The sequence below is a fragment of the Hippopotamus amphibius genome, chromosome 4 (assembly GCF_030028045.1).
Source record: "Hippopotamus amphibius kiboko isolate mHipAmp2 chromosome 4, mHipAmp2.hap2, whole genome shotgun sequence".
Taxonomy (NCBI): domain Eukaryota; kingdom Metazoa; phylum Chordata; class Mammalia; order Artiodactyla; family Hippopotamidae; genus Hippopotamus; species Hippopotamus amphibius.
Window position 1 is genome coordinate 98,714,903 of NC_080189.1, and position 22,706 is coordinate 98,737,608.

At 34.6% G+C, this 22,706-nt stretch overlaps 2 protein-coding genes across 5 annotated transcripts in view; one reads left to right on the forward strand and one right to left on the reverse strand.

The window, feature by feature from the left end:
- RUNDC3B (RUN domain containing 3B) overlaps nt 1-10,788 on the forward strand; it is a 144,120-nt gene extending 133,332 nt beyond the window's left edge. For 3 of the 4 annotated variants that reach the window (XM_057733682.1, XM_057733680.1, XM_057733684.1), the window contains one exon: nt 8,337-8,643. In XM_057733682.1, coding sequence (XP_057589665.1) covers nt 8,337-8,482 — 146 coding nt within the window. In that variant the 3' untranslated portion in view covers nt 8,483-8,643. Of the gene's footprint in view, nt 1-8,336 lie in introns of all 4 variants that reach the window. The other variant, XM_057733683.1, reaches the window with a different exon arrangement.
- A 3,125-nt stretch (nt 10,789-13,913) lies between these two features.
- The window catches only part of SLC25A40 (solute carrier family 25 member 40), a 55,769-nt gene continuing 46,976 nt past the window's right edge, over nt 13,914-22,706 (reverse strand). The window contains exons 9-12 of the mRNA XM_057733466.1: nt 21,479-21,588; nt 17,411-17,492; nt 15,052-15,132; nt 13,914-14,680 (exon numbers count right to left, since the gene is read on the reverse strand). Coding sequence (XP_057589449.1) covers nt 14,568-14,680; nt 15,052-15,132; nt 17,411-17,492; nt 21,479-21,588 — 386 coding nt within the window. The 3' untranslated portion in view covers nt 13,914-14,567. The remainder of the gene's footprint in view (nt 14,681-15,051; nt 15,133-17,410; nt 17,493-21,478; nt 21,589-22,706) is intronic.

Consider the following 22,706-nt stretch of genomic DNA (forward strand, 5'->3'; position numbering starts at 1 on the left):
GTTCAAAGTGGTTAATTTAGTGCTGGAACTATAAATGATTGTTACTTTTACATATTTTATGCATTTTAAGTGAGAAATATTTACACCTCCATATGAAGAGTCTTAAGAAATAGAGATTTGTTACTTATTACTTGAAAAGAAGAAATTTCATCCTTGTATTCTAAAACTTCATTCAAGCCAAAAAGCCTTTTGTGCCTTTATATAGTCCCTTACATTCTTCAAGGATATATTTTAATGAATGATATAGTAAAAAGTTATAAAACAAAAAGCAATTCTACATTCCTCCTGATCTTTAAAAGAAATTTTTAAAAATTTTGTAAGTTAAAATACACCATAAATTATTGATAGATAGGGTGAGAAGTTGTCATTTTTTTCAAGAAGCATGTATGAAGCCCTTCATATGTGACAGGTATTATGCTAGAAACTACTAGCAGTTACCATATTTCATCAAATCACCACTGTCTAATTCCAGAACATTACCATCACTCAGTAGAGAAGCCCTATTGTACGTGTTAGCGTTTAGTCCCAATTCCTCCCTCCCCCTCCCCCGGGTAACTATTAATCTTTCTGTCTCTCTGGATTTGTCTATTCTGGACATTTTGTAAAATGAACTCATACAGTGTGTAGCTTGTTTTTGGTCTGGTTTCTTTGACCTAGCATAATGTTCTCACAGTTCTTCCATGTTGCAGCATTTATCAGCGCTTCGTTCCCTTTTATTCCATTGTATGGATGTACCACAGTTTGTCCGCTCATCACTTGGACATTTGGATCGTTTCCACTTTGGGGCTTTTGTGAATCCTGATGCTGTGAACATTCATGTACAAGTTTTTGTGTGAACTTGTATTTTTATTTCTCTTGGGTATGTAACTAGGAACAGAATTGTCTGGATCATATGTTTAACCATTTGAGGAACTGCCGAACTGTTTTTCGAAGTGATGGTACCATTTTACAGTCCCACCAGCAATGAGGGTTTCAGTTTCTCCACACCAATGCTTGTTATTGTCTGTCTTTTAATACAGCCAATCCTAGTAGGTGTGAAGTCGAATTTCATGGTTTTGATTTGCATTGCCCTAATGAATAATAATGTTGAACATCTTCTTCTGTGTTTATTGGTCATTTGTTTTCACCTTCAGAGAAATGTCTATTCACATCCTTTGACCATTTGAAAATTGCACTGTTTGTCTTTTTATTGTTTAGTTGTGATAGTTCTTTATGTGTATTCTGGATGGTAGACCCTTATCAGATATACGAATTGCAGATATTTTCTCCCATTCTGAGGCATGTGTTTTCACTTTCTTGCTAGTGTTCTTTGACTCACAAAGTTGTAAATTTTGACGAAGTCCTATTTATCTAGTTTGTCTTTTGGTTGCTTGTGCTTTTGGTGTCACATCTAAGAAACTATTACCTAATCCAGGGTCACGCAGATTTATACCTATGTTTCCTTTTGAGAGTTTTATAGTTTTAGGTCTTACATTTAGGCCTTTGATCCATTTTGAGTTAATTTTTTATATATGGTGTGAACTAAGATTCCAGTTTCATTCTTTTACTTGTGGATATTAAGTTGTCCCTGGACCATTTGTTGAAAGGACTGTTCTTCCCCTCATTGGATGGTTCTAGAACTCTTGTTGAAATCCATTAGCCATACATGTATGGGTTTGCCTCTGGATTCTCAGCTCTATTCTATGGGTCTCTGTGTCTGTGACAGTGCCACATTGCCCTTACTCCATGCCACATTGTCTTAATTACTGTAGCTTTGTAGTAAGTTTTGAAATCAGGACGTGTGAGTCCTGCAACTTTGTTCTTTTTCAAGATTGTTTCTGCTATTTGCGGTCCTTTGCATTTCTATGTGAATTTTGGAATCAACTTGTCATTTCTGAAAAAAAGGCAGTTAAAATTTTGATGGGGATTACATTGAATTTGTATAATTGATTTGGGAAACACTGCCATCTTAACAATATTGGACTCCAATCTGTGGAAATATGGGATGTTTTCCCATTTAGTTTAGCCTCGAGTTTCTTTGAACAATATTTTGTAGTTGTCAGTGTACAACTCTTGCACACTTTTGGTTAAATTTATTCCTAAGTATTTTATTCTTTTAGATGCTATTGTAAATGGAAATATTTTCTTAATTTTATTTTCTGATTGTTCATTGCTTCTTTTAGACTTTAAGCATAGGTTTTAAAAATTAATTTCATTCCTCTCTATCTACAGAAGGGAAAATAAAAGTGAATTCAGTTGTCAAGAACTTCTTCACGTACAGAGTCCATCTCTTCTGAACCATTTTTTAGTCAAAATTGTCAGTAGCTATGTCTTTCTTCACAGTATCGTTCTCTGTTCCAACAGTGAACCATTTCCTAAAATAGCACTCCACTGTTGTAGGGATTTTCTTTCAGATTATCGACAAGTATCCTGCACATTTTTAATGAAGACACTTTCCTGTTTGCCTTAGTTTCATTTTTTTCCTCAATTAGATTGGATGCTTCTGAAAATTAAACAGCATCTCTTCAAAGGCCACAGGAATTCCATGAGAAATTGAAGTTTGACATCCTAACAGAAATTCTGTGTGCTGCATGGATCAGTCACACCACTTGCCTATGCTCCAAAATTTCTCTCATCTATTCTGAGGAATTTCTTCTGCCTTCAGTTACATGCTGGCATGTGAATAAGCAGTTCTTTTGCATATGTCTCTAAGCGTCATCAACTTCCCGGGGGTTTTCTCCTTATTACAGATTTTTTTTCACAAGCACTTTTGTGTTGTTTTATAAGAAATTATGAATTGCACTGATTCCTGTAATGAGTATTTGTTTCAGTAATATTGTTTATATCCTGCTGTCTGTTTTCATGCTTTTCTATGAACAGACTCTTAATTTTAAGGGCAAATTATACTGCATTGTTTTGAAGGCATTTTAAGTGATGTATAAACACAAGTAACTCAAAGTGATATCAGTATGAGTACCTGTGACCAAGTTCATGTATGTTCATACAAAAAGAACTATGTCAAAACTCCCTCTTGGCCAGCTACAACCACAGCACACATTGATTCCAATGTTTTGAAATGTTATTGCATATAATGATGACCACTCATTTTCTTGACTGTTGTTCTCAAAAAGGTAACATGGTCCTTGCACAACGGCTAAGGAGTCTCTAGATTTTAAGGCATTCCTTAAAATTAGTATATATATTTACTTCTTCTTCATTTCTTCATTAACCCCTTCTCTCCCTACTCCAGACTTCTCTTCCTTATTATAATGGTGATAATCTCACCATTCACTTATCAATTCTCAAAATCTACTGAGTTGTTCATGGCCCCGCCCACCTAACATTTTGCCTTCACCCACTCCTACCTGTTTAACCTTCTGAAGATCTCTACACCTGTTCCATTCCTTGTGTTCCTTCTGCTGTTCACATGGTTCAGCCGCTGCCATAGCCTTCTTCCTGTTTTCACTGTATCCATTTTATTTCTCTCAGAGTCTTGCTTCACAGAGCCCTCAAATATTTAAAATATTGGGTTGGCCAAAAAGTTCCTTCGGGTTTTTCTGTAAGACACTACGAGGAACCCGAAGGAACTTTTTGGCCAACCCAGTACAAACTAAACATGTAATTCCCTTGTGTGAACGTCTTCAGTGGCTCGCTGCTGTGTGATCAGGAGTGTGATCTGGTTTTGAAGACCTGATTTCCAGTTACAACACAGATGTACGATTATGATCACAACAAGATCATCTCCAGGCTCCTTCACAAGAACTCTCAAGCCTCCTGTGCTGGAGTCTCATTTGTTGCTTGTAGCTCTCTGTACCCTGGGCGCTAATTCTCCCCTCTGTGCCTGTGTTCATGCTTTTCTCCTGCACGGCCTCGTCTGGTTTCTGCCTCCCTGGGCATGCGTGTCCACGAGGGTTCAGTTTAATGGTTACTTTCTCCCTGAAACTTCCCTGATTACCCCCCAACCCATACCTTCTGCTTTGGTTTGGACGTTTGTCCTTTGAGCTTCCACAATACCCTTTACTTATTGTTCTCACTACACTTACTGCATTTTATTATAATTTTCTGTTTGTGTCTGTTTCCACCATATACTAAGTTCCCTGTGGGCAGGAAGTGGTTTGTATCAATATCACTTCAAGATAGAGGACATACAGAGGATACCACTGTAAAGTGTGCTGGATGAATAACTTCTAATTTAATAACATTTGTGTCAGTACCATCTGAAGACTTGTATAGTCCAGACTCCATATCAAGACATTTAAAACAAAACTGATCTTTCTTGCTATAAAACAGAATCCATTTTCTGCTCCTGATGACTAAGTTGTTTCTGCTAGGAACTACCACTCTCCCAGTCGTCTGGGCTAGAAAGTTTCTTTAACCTTGACAAGTTCTTTCCTCCCCATATCAATAAATTGCTTTTAAAATGTCATTATTAACTCAAATTTTAACATACTTGTTATTTTTAATCCACTGTCGTAATTTCACATGTGTTTGGGTATATGCATATATGTATACATTAGCTGCTATTGACATTACAACAATATTGAAGAATATTTTGGAATAATCACCTATCAAACTCTACCTTAACACAGTTTTGCTTATTTCCTTTTATAAGCATAGTTGCATAGCTGCAGTAACAATGAACATAGCCATTTTGAATCCTTGTGCACCTTTAAAAATTTTTTTATTTTTAAGTGACGTGTTGGAATGAAGCTTCTTTTGGCTTTCTCAAGGGGGCCACACTGTCCTGCAGGCTCCACATCATCAGGATGTTCAGTACCCAGCTGTAGGTCTTTGAAGGCGGGGATCTGTAGATGCCCCGTGCTTTCCTGGCTGTGCCACTTGGCTCTGCGAAGGACTTCATGTACCTTGCCTTCTTCCCCCACTCCAACTTTCTGTTTGGGGTAATTTCAAACCTACGGAAAAAGTGGAAGAACAGGAGAATGAACACCGATCTGTACTTTACCTAGATTCACCAATCATTAACATTTTACCACACTTGCTTTATCTTGCTCTTGTGGGCATGTGCTCCCTCCATTTACTCATATATCCATGTTTTCTGTTTTGCTCAACCATCTGAAAGTAAATTGCAGATACCATGACGCTTCATCTCTGTATCCGTCAGCATGTCTCTCCTAGGGATAAGGATGTTTGGTGCAAAGCCACACCATTATGGTCTCAGGAAACTAAACCTTAGTACAGTGTTACCTGATAATTATTGAATATTCTGATTTCTCCACTTTTCCAGTAATATCATTAAAGCTTTTTTTTTTTTAGGTCCAGGATTCAATCAAGAATCATACAATGCATTTAGTTTTCAACCGCTTTGGTGTCCTTTCATCTAGCAGAGCACCCCCCCCCAACTTTTCTTTTTCTCTCACTTCACATTTATATATTTTAAGCTCTCAAGCCAATTGTTTGGTTAAATGCCTGACAATTTAGATTTCTCTGATTGTTCATATTATCATATTCAGGTTAAACATATTTAGCAAAAATACAACATAAATAATGGATCTTTTTCAGTGTGTCTCATCAGGAGGTCACTGTCCTTCTTGGACATTGAAAGACCCTTAAAAAGATGACTCCTGTGTGCTTTTGACATTCCAGTAATCTGTCACAGCTTCCTTGCTTTGTGTAAGACAAGATGTTCTGAGTTACTTTGGTATATATTTCATGCCTATACCCAGGATCATCTATTTCTCCAAGAAGTCCTACTTCCTTGCACCAGAAAATGATGTTAGAGAACATAATCTGGACCGTAGGGGTGCCTGTTGCAACTGGATTGGTCATTGTTTCTAGCCCTCTTCACTGGACAGTTGGGAATTTTTTAAAAGAAAAATATACCTTAAATTTATTTTATTTTGTAATTCATACATGAGTCAAGGTTTCTGTGTACTTGATTTTGTATTTTTATATCTTATGAAAATATTGGTTCCTAATTTATAGGAACATAATTATTTGCTTTTTCCTATTTTGTGTTTTAATTTCAAACTAACAATATCTGTATTACTAAAATAGGGTAAATTAAAATAGCTTAAGGTTTATTTTTAATTATTTTATCTTGAGAATATATCCCAGGGTTACTATGCTTAAAGTTCACCTCTACTCTGTTTACTTCATTTCATAAGTAACCATTTTATTATTTTAAAATTATCTTTTATTGATCTTTAAAACATATGCAAATTCAAATAAATTCATGTTCCTGTTTAAGATAAAAGGTAACATACTATGCACTATTTTGCACTTTGCTTTTTCCACTAAGTAGTGTATCCTGGAAATCACGACACAGCAGTACATAGAGATCTCATTCTCTCTTACAGCTGCATATTACTCCACTGTGTAACTATGCTAGACATTTAGATGTAGTCTTTTGCAATTACTGTTATAATCTTTATATTTTAAAAATATGTGTAATCTAAGTATATACTCCCAAAAAATTGAAAACAGGACTCGAACAGATGCTTGTATGCCAGTGTTCATAGCAGCATTAATTCCAGTAGCCACAAGGTGGAAACAACGCAGATGTCCATACAGATGAATGAAAAAACAAAATGTAATATATACTTACAATGAAATATTATTCAGCCATAGAAAAGGAATGAAGTTCTGATATATACAACATGGATAAACCTTAGAAAACATTATGTTGAGTGAAATAAGCCAGACACAAAAAGGGCAGCTGTATGATTCCACTTTTAAGAATGAATATAGGATGGGCAAATTCAGAGACAGATAGTAGATTAGAGGTTTCCAGAGACCAGGGGTAAGGGAGAATGGAGAGCTACTGTTTGAATAGGTAGGGATTTTTTGTTTGGGATGATGAAAATTTCTGGAAATAGTGGTGATGGTTGCACAATACTATGAATGTAATTAATGTCATTGAATTGCACAGGTAAAATGGTTAAAATGGTAAATTGTATGTGACATATATATTTTTAATAAAGAAAATAGTTATATATACATACATACATATGTGTAATTAGCAGTAAATCTCTTTAAAACATCGCAGGTCAGTAATGAATTACAAATTTGGGAGAGACTATCCAAAGCAGTTGAGTTCCTGGAGCATTTAGCAAGAACTCCCAGAGCTCATTTTGGCCTGAAATACGTCTCTAAGCTTAGACATTAAAAGGGCTCTTGAAACATTTATATCTTTTGATCCTAGCATAAGATAATAAACATTTTAAACCTGAATGTAACAATTACTCTTCCATACCTTTTCCTAACGCCATATTATTTTCCTGTATTTTATTAGTCAGCAAAACTATGAAGTTAACAGTCATCTTTTGGTATCTGTTCTCATTTTACAAAGGAAAGAATAGGCTCAAAGATGCCTTTCCCCAGGTCACACAGCTTTGAACATAGGAGCTCTTTCGTGTCCCAGTGCAGTTCTTACTGAATCATCATTCATTAATTGCAAAAGTATTTAATGAGTGTCTTCTGTGTGCTAGCACTGGGAATGTAATGATGTCACAACAAATTCCATGTCCTTTCTGAGTCTGTAGTTTAATAGAAGTCTGAGCCCCACAGTTAACATACAATATGATAAGGTGGGTTAAAGTTCAGCCACTGTGAGACACTGTAGAGGGGCTGTTTGGACAATATGTAATATTCAGAAACATTTGATGTCTGGTTCAGTTTACACTTCTACGACCACGTGAGTAAAACCGAAGTTTTCACTCTTGTTTTGGAAGACTGTGAATTTTCAAAGACCTTATTTAGCCTTTCACAGCCTCAGACCAGCCACTTAGAGCGGGTGTGTGCACACTGTGGACTGAAACTTATTCATCTCTGGGAGGAACTTGTGTCCCCAGCTGCGGAAACAGAGCTGCCACCCCCTCTTCAAGGGCCTATAAGTCCAGCACGTAACAATATTCCTCACGCAGAGTAGTTGCTGAATAAACATTAAGTGAGTAAAAACTCCTCAGATCTAGCCCTCCAACTGAATAGAAGCAGTTCTGCTTCTACTGTATTACTTCACCTACATACGGATTTCCTGGTATTTCTGTGGCCTGGGCATAGGTACTGTTATTTCAGTTTTTTGTTATTCTTTACTAATTGAATATGACCATATCCTCCAAAAAACAAAAAGGGTAAACTTTTAATTTTTGTTCTAAAACGTCTCAAACTTCCACTATCTAGAACTTTTACAAGCAGCACAAATAATCCCTCTGTAATGTTTTGATAAGAGTAACATTGCAGCTACTGAAAGATCAAACATGTTAATATATGGGTGTTAGCTTTTATAGTTAGATATGTTTGCACTATTTTGTAGAGTATGTGAGGTTTTAATGGTTTTAGGATCTCACTGGTATCATGCTTTAAGGGCAATAAAATGTTTGTTTCATCCTAATTTTCAGGTAAAGAAGATACGCCCTCACTACTTGGCCTCTGTGGGTCTCTAACATCAGTGGCAAGTTACAAGTCTCTAACCAGCCTAAAGTCTAACGACTACCTAGCAAGTCCGACAACAGAGATGACAAGTCCAGGTCTAACTCCATCCTGAAAAATTTTATGTAAAAGCCAAAAGTTTTTATGTTGCAAATGTTCTATTTACGTAAGTTTGACTGCTGGGGAACCTTTGGAATTTTATATTGTTCTGGCACATGTCTGGAATTCTGTTGCTTATATTAGAGAATTGAATACACTGCACATAAACTTCTGAGTGAAAAAACAATGATGCTGCCATTTTTCATTTTAAAATTCTTGTATTTGTCACTGAGGACGTTGAAAAATGAATAGACTTAAAAAAACTTTCAGAGATCTTCTCAATAATCCATTGCAATTGCACATATTTATTATTCAGCTTATTTTCATAGATTTAAATGTATCATAATTGCCAGAGATTAAGTTCAAGGTTTTATTCTAGAGACTTAAGCTAAGTATTTTCTTTTGCTCTTTTACTCAGTGATTAAATTTTCTAAAAATGGCTATTTCATTTTTCATGAATTTCTTCCCAGGTTCTGATGTTTAAATGCCTTGTCTTTAAAGTGAAGAGAAAGGTTCTCAGTTGCAGCTTCACAATGGCTTTTTCAGTTTTTCTTTAACAGTTACCATTTGGCATCAACCTAACATTCCACCTAACATTTATAAATTTTGAAGGATGTGTCTTTAGGCCGTTACTTAAATTTGTTAGGGTCACAGGGAAAGTATTTTACAGTATTTTAGACCATTTAGGTAAAATGAATAAATTTCTAGTTTTGATTTTCCCAAGATTTTCTTAAAAGTTTATCAATTTTGAAATTGATCGAATTTATGTCTCATAAATTGGAAACATTTAAAAATGTAGAACAGATGTTGAAAAAGTATTTTATCAGGAAAGATTTCAAGTTCATTTAAGGATTTGAGAAGCTTTTAAAGTAAGGGTCTGTAGGCTAAACACCATACTTAATGTCTGACATCCAGTGCTGTTTTTCTCCCTTGTGTGCAAGAATGAATTGTGTCATACATGCTTTACAGCTTCTCTCGTTAATCATGCCATAATATCATTTTAAATTTGATGTTAATGTTAAAAACTACTGCACTTCCACAGGTAAAAAATTAGTTTTTTTTTTTAAAGCTATGAGTCATCTTTTAAATTTTTGCAAATTTTGGAACAGCTGTACATTTTGTCCCTGAAAATTCCACCATATTGAAAGAGAAAATCCATGAAGTATATTTTCTATAGTAATATGATGAAAACGTGATCAGTTGTGCCAAAGAAGTTTTATATATTGTTTACATGAAGAGGCTACTACAATACTTATTGGGGACTTCATATGCTATTTTTATTTGTTAATAAAACATTACATTCAAACTTAGTAACTCTGACATACAGAAAGAATGTTCCTCCTAAAATATTTTGAGAGGAGACAAGAAGCACTTATTACAGTCAATCATTCTTTCTATTAGAAATGTGTGTGTGTGGTGGTTCTCTGCAATATTTAGAGCTTTACTCTCATAATTTGGAATTTAAAAGGCTGGTCTTATAAGACAGTTCAAACAATGTCATTTCAGGGACAAAGAAGGCCTGGAAGCCCTTAAATTATTTTAGACGTACCAGAACGTATCCAGAGCTTTATTCCTTTAGCTTAAGGCTTTAGTACTTGTAGTAATGCAAATACTCCTGAGAAATGGTACCTTTAATCTATTCTTAATTCTGTATAACTTTATTGTGAGTGAGGTATCTAAAGCAATTTGTAATCAGCATGGGGAATGGAAGGGAGGTTTAAATGAAGACAAAGGAAACCTTGGGAGGAGAGAATGAGAAATGGTTAAGGAGGGGAACTTCAAAAATTTTAGGCTGGCCTTAAGCACTGTTGCTGCTTTCCTAACAACTACCAGAGTGTTTAAATGCTTTCATTCATGAAACACTCTCAAATGACATTTATTATCCTTCAGTAGTTAAAATGTTAAATTTTTTCCACACATTTTTATAATACAGAAAGGAAATACAAGATTCCATAATCAAATTTTTCAGATTTGTCTAAATGTGTACAATAACTTGTGCATCTTAACATGCTGCTAAATGCAGATTTAAGCATTACATCTGAGGATAGTGACTTTTCCTCCTTTCTTGGAGCTCTTGGTATAACATTCATCTGCTAATGTGACTTCAGGTTATTCTACACAGTTCATTGCACACTGGTTATAGAGGTAGTTTGTTAATGCTTGCATGAGGTATGTCTCAACTTTAATTTTAGGTGATAGTGTTTACTGTTCGCACACCCTCCTGTAAATACAGTGCTGAACTCTATGCTACTATTTCCATGTGTATTTTGTTGCCTTGCTATACGATACTTGTTGCATGTATATTAAACATTTTATACCATGCAGCAGTAGTCTTATTTTTTCCTTGACAAAAAGTTACTTGATTCAAGTTGTACATTGTGTTTCAACAAATGTGGTACATGTATATTAACACCTAATATACTAATATGAAAATGGTTTTGGAGAAATCCTCATTTCGTATCAAATTAAATACTTTTCCTTTTTTAAAAAATGACATCATTAAAATTTGTCAGTTTTAAAACTGACATGTACTGAAGTGGTACAATACAGCAGTGGTTTTGGCATTGTTCTGATTTAATTATATAACAACCATGTTTGTTTTCTCACCTGTAAAGTGGAAACATCACCATCTTCTCAGCACCTATGTGATGGCATCAGGATAATGTCAACATTAAATAAAATCATATGTATAGGTTCTTAAGCGGTAGGTACCAAATGCAAACTACTATTAATTATGATTGACAGAAACCTTAAAAATCCAAGTAGACTAAGCTGGTTTTTATTTAAGTCATCTTTATTAGATTTACATACAAGTTTTCTAGTGGTTAAAAATGTTTCTCAAATTTACAACTTATGTAAATTCTTTGTTAAATTTCCTATTGTTGGTTACAATATCCAGTTTTGATAAACGAGTACACTGGATTACTATGGGACTGTCACATGACTGCTCTGAACATCAGGGCTCTTATTTTTTTTAACTAGTCCACTTTGCCCTTCTGTAAGCGAAGCACCGTCTGTTTTGCTTTACCATTTGTTTTTTTTTTTCACTGATAGGAGAGGGAAGATAAAATGATACCCATGTCACTGTGGCACCTTTTAAAAATATATTTTAGTCCAAACCAAAACTTGTTTTTAAATAGATCACCTTATTATAAGTCCCGTTTTTCACACTGCCAGTTATTTTCCTAAAACCCAACTAAAACTAAAGTTTAACTACACAACACTTGGCTTTAATACATGACACATTCTGGTGTTTTCTGTTCTATGCTATGCTAAACTAAGCTTTCCCATTTTCTTCCAATTAAAATAAAAAATACTGCTCTTGGGGGGAAAACAAAGCACAACTCTGTAACTTTTAGGGCTGTGCCAGAAATACTTCCTTGGTTTTCTCTTGCCTTCTTGTTCCTCCTTTGGCAGACAAGGCCCCGTGGACTCCATTTCCAGTCTGGCCACTGGTGCTGAACACCACTGCCTGATTGAAAACTCCCAGCCTCCAGGTATGTGTAATTGGATCGCCTGTCCTCATCTTAGAAGCTTTTCCTGACCAGTCCCATCGCCCCAGGTTGAGGGGAGGATTCTTCAGCTTTTCCATTACTCTTTTGCAAACTTCTAGCAATCACAGCTGACACCTCCAGGCCAAGTGAGAGTATCTGAAATGTCATCTTATCTCCAGTACTTTTTATACTGCCTACCACATAAAAGGTCTCAGTAAGTGTTGGGTGATAGATTAAAACATAACAGTAATTTATTTTTAGAAATTCATTTTGGAAAAAAAATTCAAAAGTGATACACTAAACTTTCCCACATCCCTCAGATTTGTGCCCCAGAAAAAAAAAGGTTAGAATTTAAAGGAGTCAAATGTGACTAAATAAACACAGTGAATAGTTTTCCTAGAAATAAACATTTAATTCCATGTTACTTTTTTAAAAAGTCAAATGTGTATTATATGAAAGGTAGCAAACATGTAATACTTGAATATGACATTTTTCTTAAAAAATTTAAATGTGGGGACTTCCCTGATGGTCCAGGTGGTTGAGACTCTGCACTGCCAATGCAGGGGGCAAGAGTTCAATCCCTGATCGGGGAACTAAGATCCCACATGCCATGCAGTGCGGCCAAAAAACGATGAAATGAAATACATGAAATGAGATAAAAATGGCTTAAAAATTTTTAAATGTGTATGTTAGAAATTGTAACATTAACAGAATGAAACTGTTTCCTTTCAGAAACATTACCAAGAATACAATTTGCAGCCAGACCCTTTTCAGTTGCTACTATTAATGCTTCTTTACCGCTTAAGTATAGAGAAAGCTTCAATTCAGCCTTCTTTTCATTCAGATATATGTAATGTACGTTAGAAAAACTGTAGGGAATTAGATTTATTTAAGTTATTCTAGTCATAAAATAAGAATCTTCCACACGTGCAGTCAGTAGTGGGGCAAGGGAAGTATTAAAAATTTTCCCTTCTGTTGTCTGTGACATTAAGTTGAAATATGACTGTTCAAAACCTGAATTTTTCTGCCTTTTTCTATCAGTTATCAAAAAGAAGCATAGCAGAACCAAGGTAAATTTAAATTTAATACTGTTAAACCTCAGTGTTCCAGATAAACTTTCATGTGTGTGTTATATATGTGTGTAGTATAGCATTAACATAATGATTTTATATGAAAATATTTGGCTACAAGCACAGTGACAATTTTAAGAAAGCACAAAATATTTTAATGAAAATGTAAGTCAAAGTTACAAATATTTATGTTTTTATGGATATATATGTTGCAAACTTAAGGTAAATCAACCCAGGATAAAATAAACACAAAAGGTTAAATACAAACCCTATATAGTTTATTTCTGGTGAAACAATTTTCTGTTATATTAGAAAATACATTAATTCCTCTACCAACATTACAGCAGATTTGTCTCTTAAATATATTACTCTATTTTAGGGGAAAAAATGCTTCACATTTTCATAAAATACACATAGACTGCAATAAAGTGCTTTTTCTTATGGGATACAGATCCTGAGAAAAACAAAAATATTAAAAAAATATTGTTTCTTGAAATCATATGCTTTTTATTTCATTCTTAGATTCATAAACTAAATTACTTGGGCATTAGCCTCCAGTGACCAAAAGCTCTTTCTTCAAGGAAACTGCTGCCTGTTTAGTTCTTGGTCTAGCATACTAATGTGAGATGTGTAAAATCAAGGGACATTTTGGAAACATTCTGTGACTGTACTATATTAAATAACCTAGAGGACTCCACAAATAGTGACACTTGTATTATAAGACAGCTGAAACATCATTTTTACTAGTCTGAATACAATTTGGTTTTCCACTGCACACTCAAATTTGACTGAAGTGAACATTTAATACAGTCAGTAAAAGCTCCCTTTCTCTTGCAGAAACAGTAGATAATACAGGGCCTTTCAGTCATCAAAAACAGCAGCATCAATATCACACAAATTACTATATTTTTGGTTCATTACGATAAAACAGCCATACCTTTGACTGGAGAAATCCTAATATTTGTGAAGCCTTACAACAATAACAAGGTAAAACAAAACACCAAATGCATGTGAATTAAAGAAGACAACTAATAGGTAATATTTGGTACATGTGAATGTTATTTAAAGGCTGCCTTCCATTAACTACTTTGCTGAAATACTTAAATATCTATGTGCATGATTTAAATGTGTATAAAAGACTTGGGAATTTTTCTTTTAGACTCTGTACATCATTCAGGAGACAATTCAAAATGTTCTGATGTCTCTGACACACTCCCAATAGGATTAAGTTACGCTGAAATTTGTATCAAACTCTGAGATTATTGCTTCCAGTGTAGAATAATTTTTTTTTCTTTACAAAAATGCTTAATGGTTAAGATTTCTGGAATATCTTTTTCAAAATCTCAAAAATCAGGATAAAATTTTTATTTTAAAATTAGGATTATGATTTAAATGCAAAGTAGAAATATACTATTCATTTAAATTATAGATAAGAAAGATATAAAACCAATGTAAGAGATGGTGAAAAAAAGCTCTTGCCTAAGATTTCCATCTTATTATTTGGTCATGGTTGTTATTCCAGGTTGAAACAGCATCTCTAGTATTGCTGTCTTCGCGCATTTTGTTTCTGGAAAAAAGACTTTCCGAATTCATATGTACTGATCATAACAGCACAAGCAGGAGCAATTTTAATTAAACGAGGAATTAGGCCTGAAAGAGAACAGAAAAAATTCACAAATTTTACTTTATTTTTTAAAGTGTAACTTACTTGGTTTCATTCCGATAGTTATCAAATTAAGTGAAGTGATATACGAAATACCGTCCCATGAAATGGTGTCAAAGAACAAGCCAAACTGCTCACTCCTCACCTCCTCGCTTTAATTCCATGTTACTTGATATAGAAATATCGATAGTCAATCTACTGTTATTTAACATTTTAAAACTTATACCAAAGATATTTAGGAGGAAATAGTAAACATGGAATATTTTCAATAATCTACTGAAAGAATTTAGGAATGTGATAGATTCAAAAGTAAAAGTAATCATTTTAGTCAGCAATTTGGTAAAGGAAATATTTTTACCTGTAAATAATCCAGCAAATCCATTCTTAGCAACGATGTTCTTCATTATAGCCCAGGTTGACATTTGCAAAGGCATAGAAACTAAGTGTTAAAATAAAAAATGATGCTATTATAAATTACCACTTAATGTCTAATACAGATAATACACATAAAAGAGTGTTTATGGCCTTTGGGGTATATCATTTCATTACAGGAAGAACATATCTGTTTACCAAAGAGAGCTATTTTAAATCTTTTAATAGTTGGATTCATTAAAAAGAAAACATTTTAAAGGTAGTAAGTTGTAAGGTACACAGGACCAGATGCAGTCAAGGAAGAATATACAGAAGGCGCCCCCTGAACTCATGTGCGTTTCTTAAGCTTGGTGGTATATATCCTTTATAGTTTTTCCCACATCTTAAAAATCTTTCATAATGAAAAATTTTAAAGATGTACAGAAATCTTCATGGGGTTCCCAAAGCCAAAGTGAAGCCCTGATAACCATTTTTCATTGAATTTTTATTGCATACATTTAAAAAAAAATTTTTTCCAAAAAGAGGTTTTTGAGGAAAATAGCTCCTTCTCCCTAGTGAGGGCCTGCTTGATTAAAACCTTTCCACATAGATATGCCAGTCTTGAAATAAAATCAGCCCTGTCTCCTCCAAAGGGAAGATTTTCCCTGTAACTAACAGTAATAACTCACTTATTTGTAACTACTCAAATATCTGGAACACAGGAAGAAACTAATTTATATATCTTTTGAAAACAGCAAAAACAGATGTTACTGAAGTTCAAAGATAAACTTCACTGCAATGAGCTGTTCATACACAAGGTTCGCTTACCTTCATTTTACACAACGATTATAAGCAGCTGGCTTAGCCCACAGACTACTAGGTACAGTAGGTGAAAAAGCGTCTGCTAAGTAGTAGGCATGCTACCATGTCAACACTGTGACAACTGAGGACTTCAAAGTCTTGGTTTGAGACCAGTGGATGATGGGCAAACATTTATAAGTTATCCTCACTAGTTTCTGAGAGCTGCATTATGAAACTACAGTGATCAATGTGTGCAATGACGACAACTCTCAGTCATTAAGAAAGATTAAAGTATGCATTTTTAAGTATGCCTAGGAAAAAAGGGAAAAATTAGAGAAAGATATCTTTCAAAAATACCTTTTTAGAATTTGTCTCAATGTAGAGGGGCTCATTATGTCAAATTTCTTTTATATAAAATATCAGATTCTCTGACTATAAAGATAAATGAGGCCTTGTGATTTAAGAAGCTAAACTATCAATATAAGTAGTGTAAGTATAAATACAGTAATTACAGCAACCCAACAGAAAGGACACATTTTAAAACCAAGAACAAAGTGTTTATGACTGAAATTTAACTTTCTAAAGAAAGTCCATGACAAAAACTTTACAAATTGGTAACTTATACATCATGTTTAAGTTATTTCATTTAAATTTTGGAAACAACTGGTAAAAGAAAGGAGGCCAAGTAGCTGGGTATTTCTAATCTTCTAGAACTCAAGTCCCAAACTGGTCTGTATTTTAACAGTAGGGTGAAATTAATGTAAAAGGGAAAGAACAGAAAGAGTTCTCAACTGGAGGTAAGTAAGCCACAGCAGAGCTCTTAACAGAACCTCGAAAGTACCTCCTGCCTAATGATCCAACGTCAAAGAGCTGTTACTACAGGTGGCAAGCAGCTTCTTACACTGGAAGGAACAACTGTACGTGATTATTAAATATTTCATGCATAGACAACAATAAACACTCATCTACTGACCATCCAAATTTATCAAATCCTAATGTATGTTTCAGAAACAATAGAACGCCCACTTCCAGTGGGCTTGTTACACTTTCTATAATGGCAGAATGGATCTGGTAGAAGCAACTAAGAGTACACGTTTGTTCTAGAAGAAACTACAGGTTATAAAGAAGTAGATGGGATAATAGGCAGAAAAAAACACATCAAATAGAAGGGAAGCTAAAAAAATAAAAGAAAAAAAAGACAATGTATATGCATACTAATGAAACAAAATGCACCAAGAGAAAAAGGTTTCCCAGTAGTTTCCTCTCCTTCACCCTGGTTTGCCTAGATTTATTTGAAAGAATACTTACATAATTTAATCTTCTCTATAGCAGGTATGAGACAACTCATGGCAGGCAGAATACACAGGCTTTAAGATTTCTTAAATTTTTTGTTTAGGTTTAGAGCCTTTTTTTCTGGGTATTCCATGCTAACAGTATATTACTTTAAGTTAAAGAGTAAGGCAACAAAGGAAAAAAATTCTGGTTTTAGATATTCCTAACTTACTATCTGGAAAGAAAGTATTTTTCATGGCATCTTAAAAATATCTTACATTAATTAAACTTACTTTTCTGACCTTCGTATATCCAAAGTTGTGTCTGCTTTTGTGTTTTTACCACGTCAAATGGCAAAGTTACAACAGCTGCAAGCTAACAAAAAGTAAAATTAATTTAAATCTACTTATAAATTTTTCCTAAAGTATTTATATTCTTCTAATTAGCACATTACTTAATAAGGATAGTAATAAAAATCATAACTAAACTGAAACATAAAACGAAACCAGAGGAGTTTAAAGATATGCTTCTGTTAAGGAAAACAGATAGTATGTCTTACGTATCCCTCTCAAAATTCAGGAGTAAGTAAACAGTCTCAGAAAAGTTCCCCTATTTTCCTGAGGCCACACAACGAGTAGTGGCAGAGTCAGAATTCCAACCAGACCTTCTCTGACTCCAAAACCAATATTCGCAGTTTCTGATGCTCCTGTGTGTTCCATTATTCCTTTACTACATATGAAAGTAGAATACATGTTTTAAAGCAGAAATTCTCAAGCATCTAGTTAGCATTTAAAATTTTCCAACAAATGTTTTTAAAATAAATATAATTTAAAATTAAATCTAAATAAAGACAAGGGAGTTTGAACTTTTAGTCCCACATACCTTTTCTTTATGGGTTTCAACATATCTATCAGATGTAGCTCACAAGTCACATTTTTAATTACCTCAAAATGAATCAATTTAACAATTATTTTCATGATCAAGCAAGGAAGGTTTTTTCAAAAAATAAATTCCCTTAAGAATGTCCCTTATTTGATATAACAACCATGCAAAAGTAAAACCTGGTCTCTATTTTTATGCTTCCCAACTCACATTTGGCCAATATAATACCCTTTAAAATCAGTTATATTATTTCACCTGTCAATGTTAAAAGATTTAAGTTCTTGAAATCAGTTTCAAAGATCTCAGGTAAGATAAAATCAATTGTTTCTCCATCTCCACAATCTAACACATACAGTTGTCCCTTATCATCCAGGGGTATTGGTTACAGATACCCAAATCCACAGATGCTCCAGTCCCTTATAGTATAAGGGCATGGCACAGTCCGCCCTCCATATCTGCGGTCCTACACCCATGCATTCAACAATCAGGAATCCAGCTTCCTGACTTCAAACTATACTACAAGGCCATAGTGATCAAGACAGTATGGTACTGGCACAAAAATAGAAAGGAAGATCAATGGAATAGAATAGAGAACTCAGAAGTAAGCCCAAACACATATGGGCACCTTATCTTTGACAAAGGAGGCACGAATATACAATGGAAAAAAGACAGCCTCTTCAATAAGTGGTGCTGGGAAAATTGGATAGCAACATGTAAAAGAATGAAATCAGAACACTTCCTAACACCATACACAAAAATAAACTCCAAATGGATTAAAGACCTACATGTAAGGCCAGACACTCTAAAACTCCTACAGGAAAACATAGGCAGTACACTCTATGACATCCATCAAAGCAAGATCCTTTTTGACCCACCTCCTAGAATCATGGAAATAAAATCAAGAATAAACAAATGGGACCTCATGAAACTTAAAAGCTTTTGCACAGCAAAAGAAACCATAAGACTAGAAGGCAACCCTCAGAATGGGAAAAAATAGTTGCCTATGAAACAACGGACAAAGGATTAACCTCCAAAATATACAAGCAGCTCATACAGCTTAATACCAAAAAAGCAAATAACCCAATCCACAAATGGGCGGAAGACCTAAACAGACATTTCTCCAAAGAAGACATAGATGGCCAACAAACACATGAAAAGATGCTCAACATCACTCATCATCAGAGAAATGCAAGTCAAAGCCACCATGAGGTATCACCTCACACTGATCAGAATGGCCATCATCACAAAATCTGGAAACAACAAATGTTGGAGAGGGTGTGGAGAAAAGGGAACTCTCCTGCACTGTTGGTGGGAATGTAAGCTGGTACAGCCACTATGGAAAACAATTTGGAGGTTCCTTAAAAAACTACAAATAGAACTACCATATGATCCAGTAATCCCACTCCTGGGCATATACCCAAAGAAAACCATAATCCCAAAAGAAACTTGTACCATAATGTTTATTGCAGCACTATTTACAATAGCCAGGACATGGAAGCAACCGAAATGCCCATCAACAAATGAGTGGATAAAGAAGATGTGGCATATATATATACAATGGAATATTAGCTATAAAAAGGGATGAGATGGAGCTGTATGTAATGAGGTGGATAGACCTAGAGTCTGTCATACAGAGTGAAGTAAGTCAGAAAGAGAAAGACAAATATTGTACGCTAACTCACATATATGGAATCTAAAAATGGTACTGATGAACTCAGTGACAAGAACAAGGACGCAGATGCAGAGAATGGACTGGAGACCTCGAGGTTTGGCGGGGCGGGGGGTGAAGGGGAAGCTGAGACGAAGCGAGAGAGTAGCACAGACATATATATACTACCAACTGTAAAATAGCCAGTGGGAAGTTGTTGTATAAAAAAGGGAGTCCAACTCAACGATGGAAGATGCCTTAGAGGACTGGGACAGGGAGAGTGGGGGGGGACTCGAGGGAGGGAGGGAATACGGGGATATGTGTATGAAAACAGATGATTGAACTTGGTGTACCCCCCCCAAAAAATAATAAATAAATAAAAAAAATTTAAAAAAAAACAAAAAACCAATCAGGAATCCAATAGGTTGAATCTGCAGATGCAGAATCCCCGAAAGGGACGGCCAGTGGGATATCACAGGTAGCAACAGTCTGGTGTGAGCCTGACGCTTTCTAAAACATGATTTAGGCTATCTTGTTTTCTGACCAAAAGCCTGGATATTTTCCCACTGATGTACTTTTTCTGTTGCAGAGACTAATGTTATTTGATAACAGGCAAAAGGCAGCAATATTTTCTAAAACATTAACATTTTTAAAAATAAATTTTCTATGTTTAGGCAGAAGTAGTAAAATAGAGAATGTTCCTTCATCATTACTAGAAAGCTCGGACAACATCCTACAGCCATTATTCAACTCTTTTTTTTTTTTCTTTAGGCAATAAAGCATTAAGTACAGAAATGGTTCTACAATTCTGTTATCTCTTAGTAGAAATAGTGCTTGTTTTTCCTCATTCATGCTGGATTATGATATAAATAAAATACAATTAAGTTACTTTTAATACCTCACAAATAAGAGATAATGAAAAGATTTTGCTGACATTCTACTTAAATTGTTAAAAAGAATTGCTCTTTTGCCTCAATAGGTTTATACCCTGCTAGGCTTGACAGATCTCAGACCTGGGAATATTCATGTCTAAATTTTGAACACCATCTCAGGGGCTGCCTTAGCCTAGGTTTTCTGACACAGTAACTCCAGGATTCTTCTGCAGGTCTCCATGACTTTACTATACTCCTTCACTCCTGTTTTCATTTGGTTCCAATAGAACAGCACATCACTCTGTGTCATCACAAATTCATTTTCTAAGTTTGTGGGTATAAGAAGGCTCTTTGTGGCCAAGGTCATGGTGATATGAGTCTGCATAAAGGAAGTCCACTGCACACCTTTTCATTACATGGAGGGGTGGCAAAAAGTGAACTCCCTATTACTCAAAAATGGTCGAGACTTCTCCCTTCTGATTGCAATTTTTGTTAAAATTCTTTTAAGAGGTATTCAGTCAAATTGTTCCCAAAGAAACAGTAATTAGCAGCAAAGGATGAAATTACCTCTATTCAGTCCAATTATACAAATGAGATGACATTATAAAATATTAACTAACCAGATCTGGCATTTAATGACCAAAAAACTGCCAAATACTTTGTAAAGAATAAAGTACTATTTAAATTCTTATCATTATCAGAACAAATCCAAAAGTTTTTCAGAAAAATATAATGTATTTGTAATATAAAAACACAGATATAAAATGCATTTTAAGATATTTCATGGCTAGTAATTTATCTTCAAAATAGGGTTGTAAATACTTAGAAAAATTTTAAAGCAGTGCAGCCCTGAAGTGCTACCTCAGTAGACATGAAATGCTACATAATATTTTGTTCTGCTTTAGTAAGACAATTATCACTCTTCTGGAATATTATTAAAAACAAAAGAATAAACTTACAGAACCAGATAATGCCCCTGAAGTAAAGTTGATCATAAATGTCGGTTCATATAAACCAGACTTCGCACACAACCACGTCTTTAAAACTTCATAGTTATACCAGTACATCGCTATAAAAAAAGAGAAGGAAACGAACAGACATTTAGAAATGAAGTATTTGAAGAAAATATTTGAGGAATATTACACATTAAAGAAAAAGATTTCTAGTCTTGACAACCGTGCTTTCTGCTTAGACACAAATTCTCAGTAATATTCTAGTCTTAAAAACAAAAAAACTATGCATTAGTAAAAAGTAGGACTTTAATTTAAAAACCTGACAAGGACAGGAGAGGAAACGAAAAGTACAGTCCCATCTCATTCATGAACACTGATGTAAAAAATCCAAAAAAAAAAAAAGCCATAAGTATTTCATAAAAGATCACACACTCTGACTAAACTGGGTTATCTGGTGAATGCAAAGATAGTAAATATAAGTGCTTACACATATACATACAGCTGATTCACTTCGTTGTACAGCAAAAACTAACACAACATTGTAAAGCAATTATACTCCAAAAAAAAAAAAATGCTTTCGATGCCATATACCACACTAACAGAATTGCAGGGTCATCTAAAAATGATGCAAAAGCATTCAAAGAAATTTCTTACAAACCTGGGAATAAAAGGGAACTTCTTCAACTTGGTAAGGGACAGGCATCAAGAGCTTATAGCAGAAATTATTATTAATGATGAAACAACAGAACCGTTTCCTTCAGAATGAGGAAAACAACAGAGATGGAACACTGTGGTTGCTACTACTCAAAACTGTATGTACTAAGCAGCACAGTAAGTAAGCTCAGTACTTACAGAAAAAAATAAGCTATAACTATTAAAAATGAAGAAATAAAGTAGTTATAATTTACATACTGTCTACACAGAAAACCTAAAAGATAGGCAGACAAATTAGAACCTATAACAGTTTTATAAGTAGCTGAATATAAGTTAACAAAAATCGACTGTAACACTGCAATAGCCAAAAAGGTGTGGAAGACTTTTGAAACAGATCTTTTAAAATAGGCACGAAAAGCTGCAGGTGAGTGCTTGTACTTATAAATTAATCTTAGAAAAACTAAAAGACTTTCAAAGAAGAGTTATGTAATAAAGGAACAGGGGGCTTCCTAGGTGGCGCAGTGGTTGAGAATCCGCCTGCCAATGCAGGGGACACGGGTGCGATCCCTGCTCTAGGAAG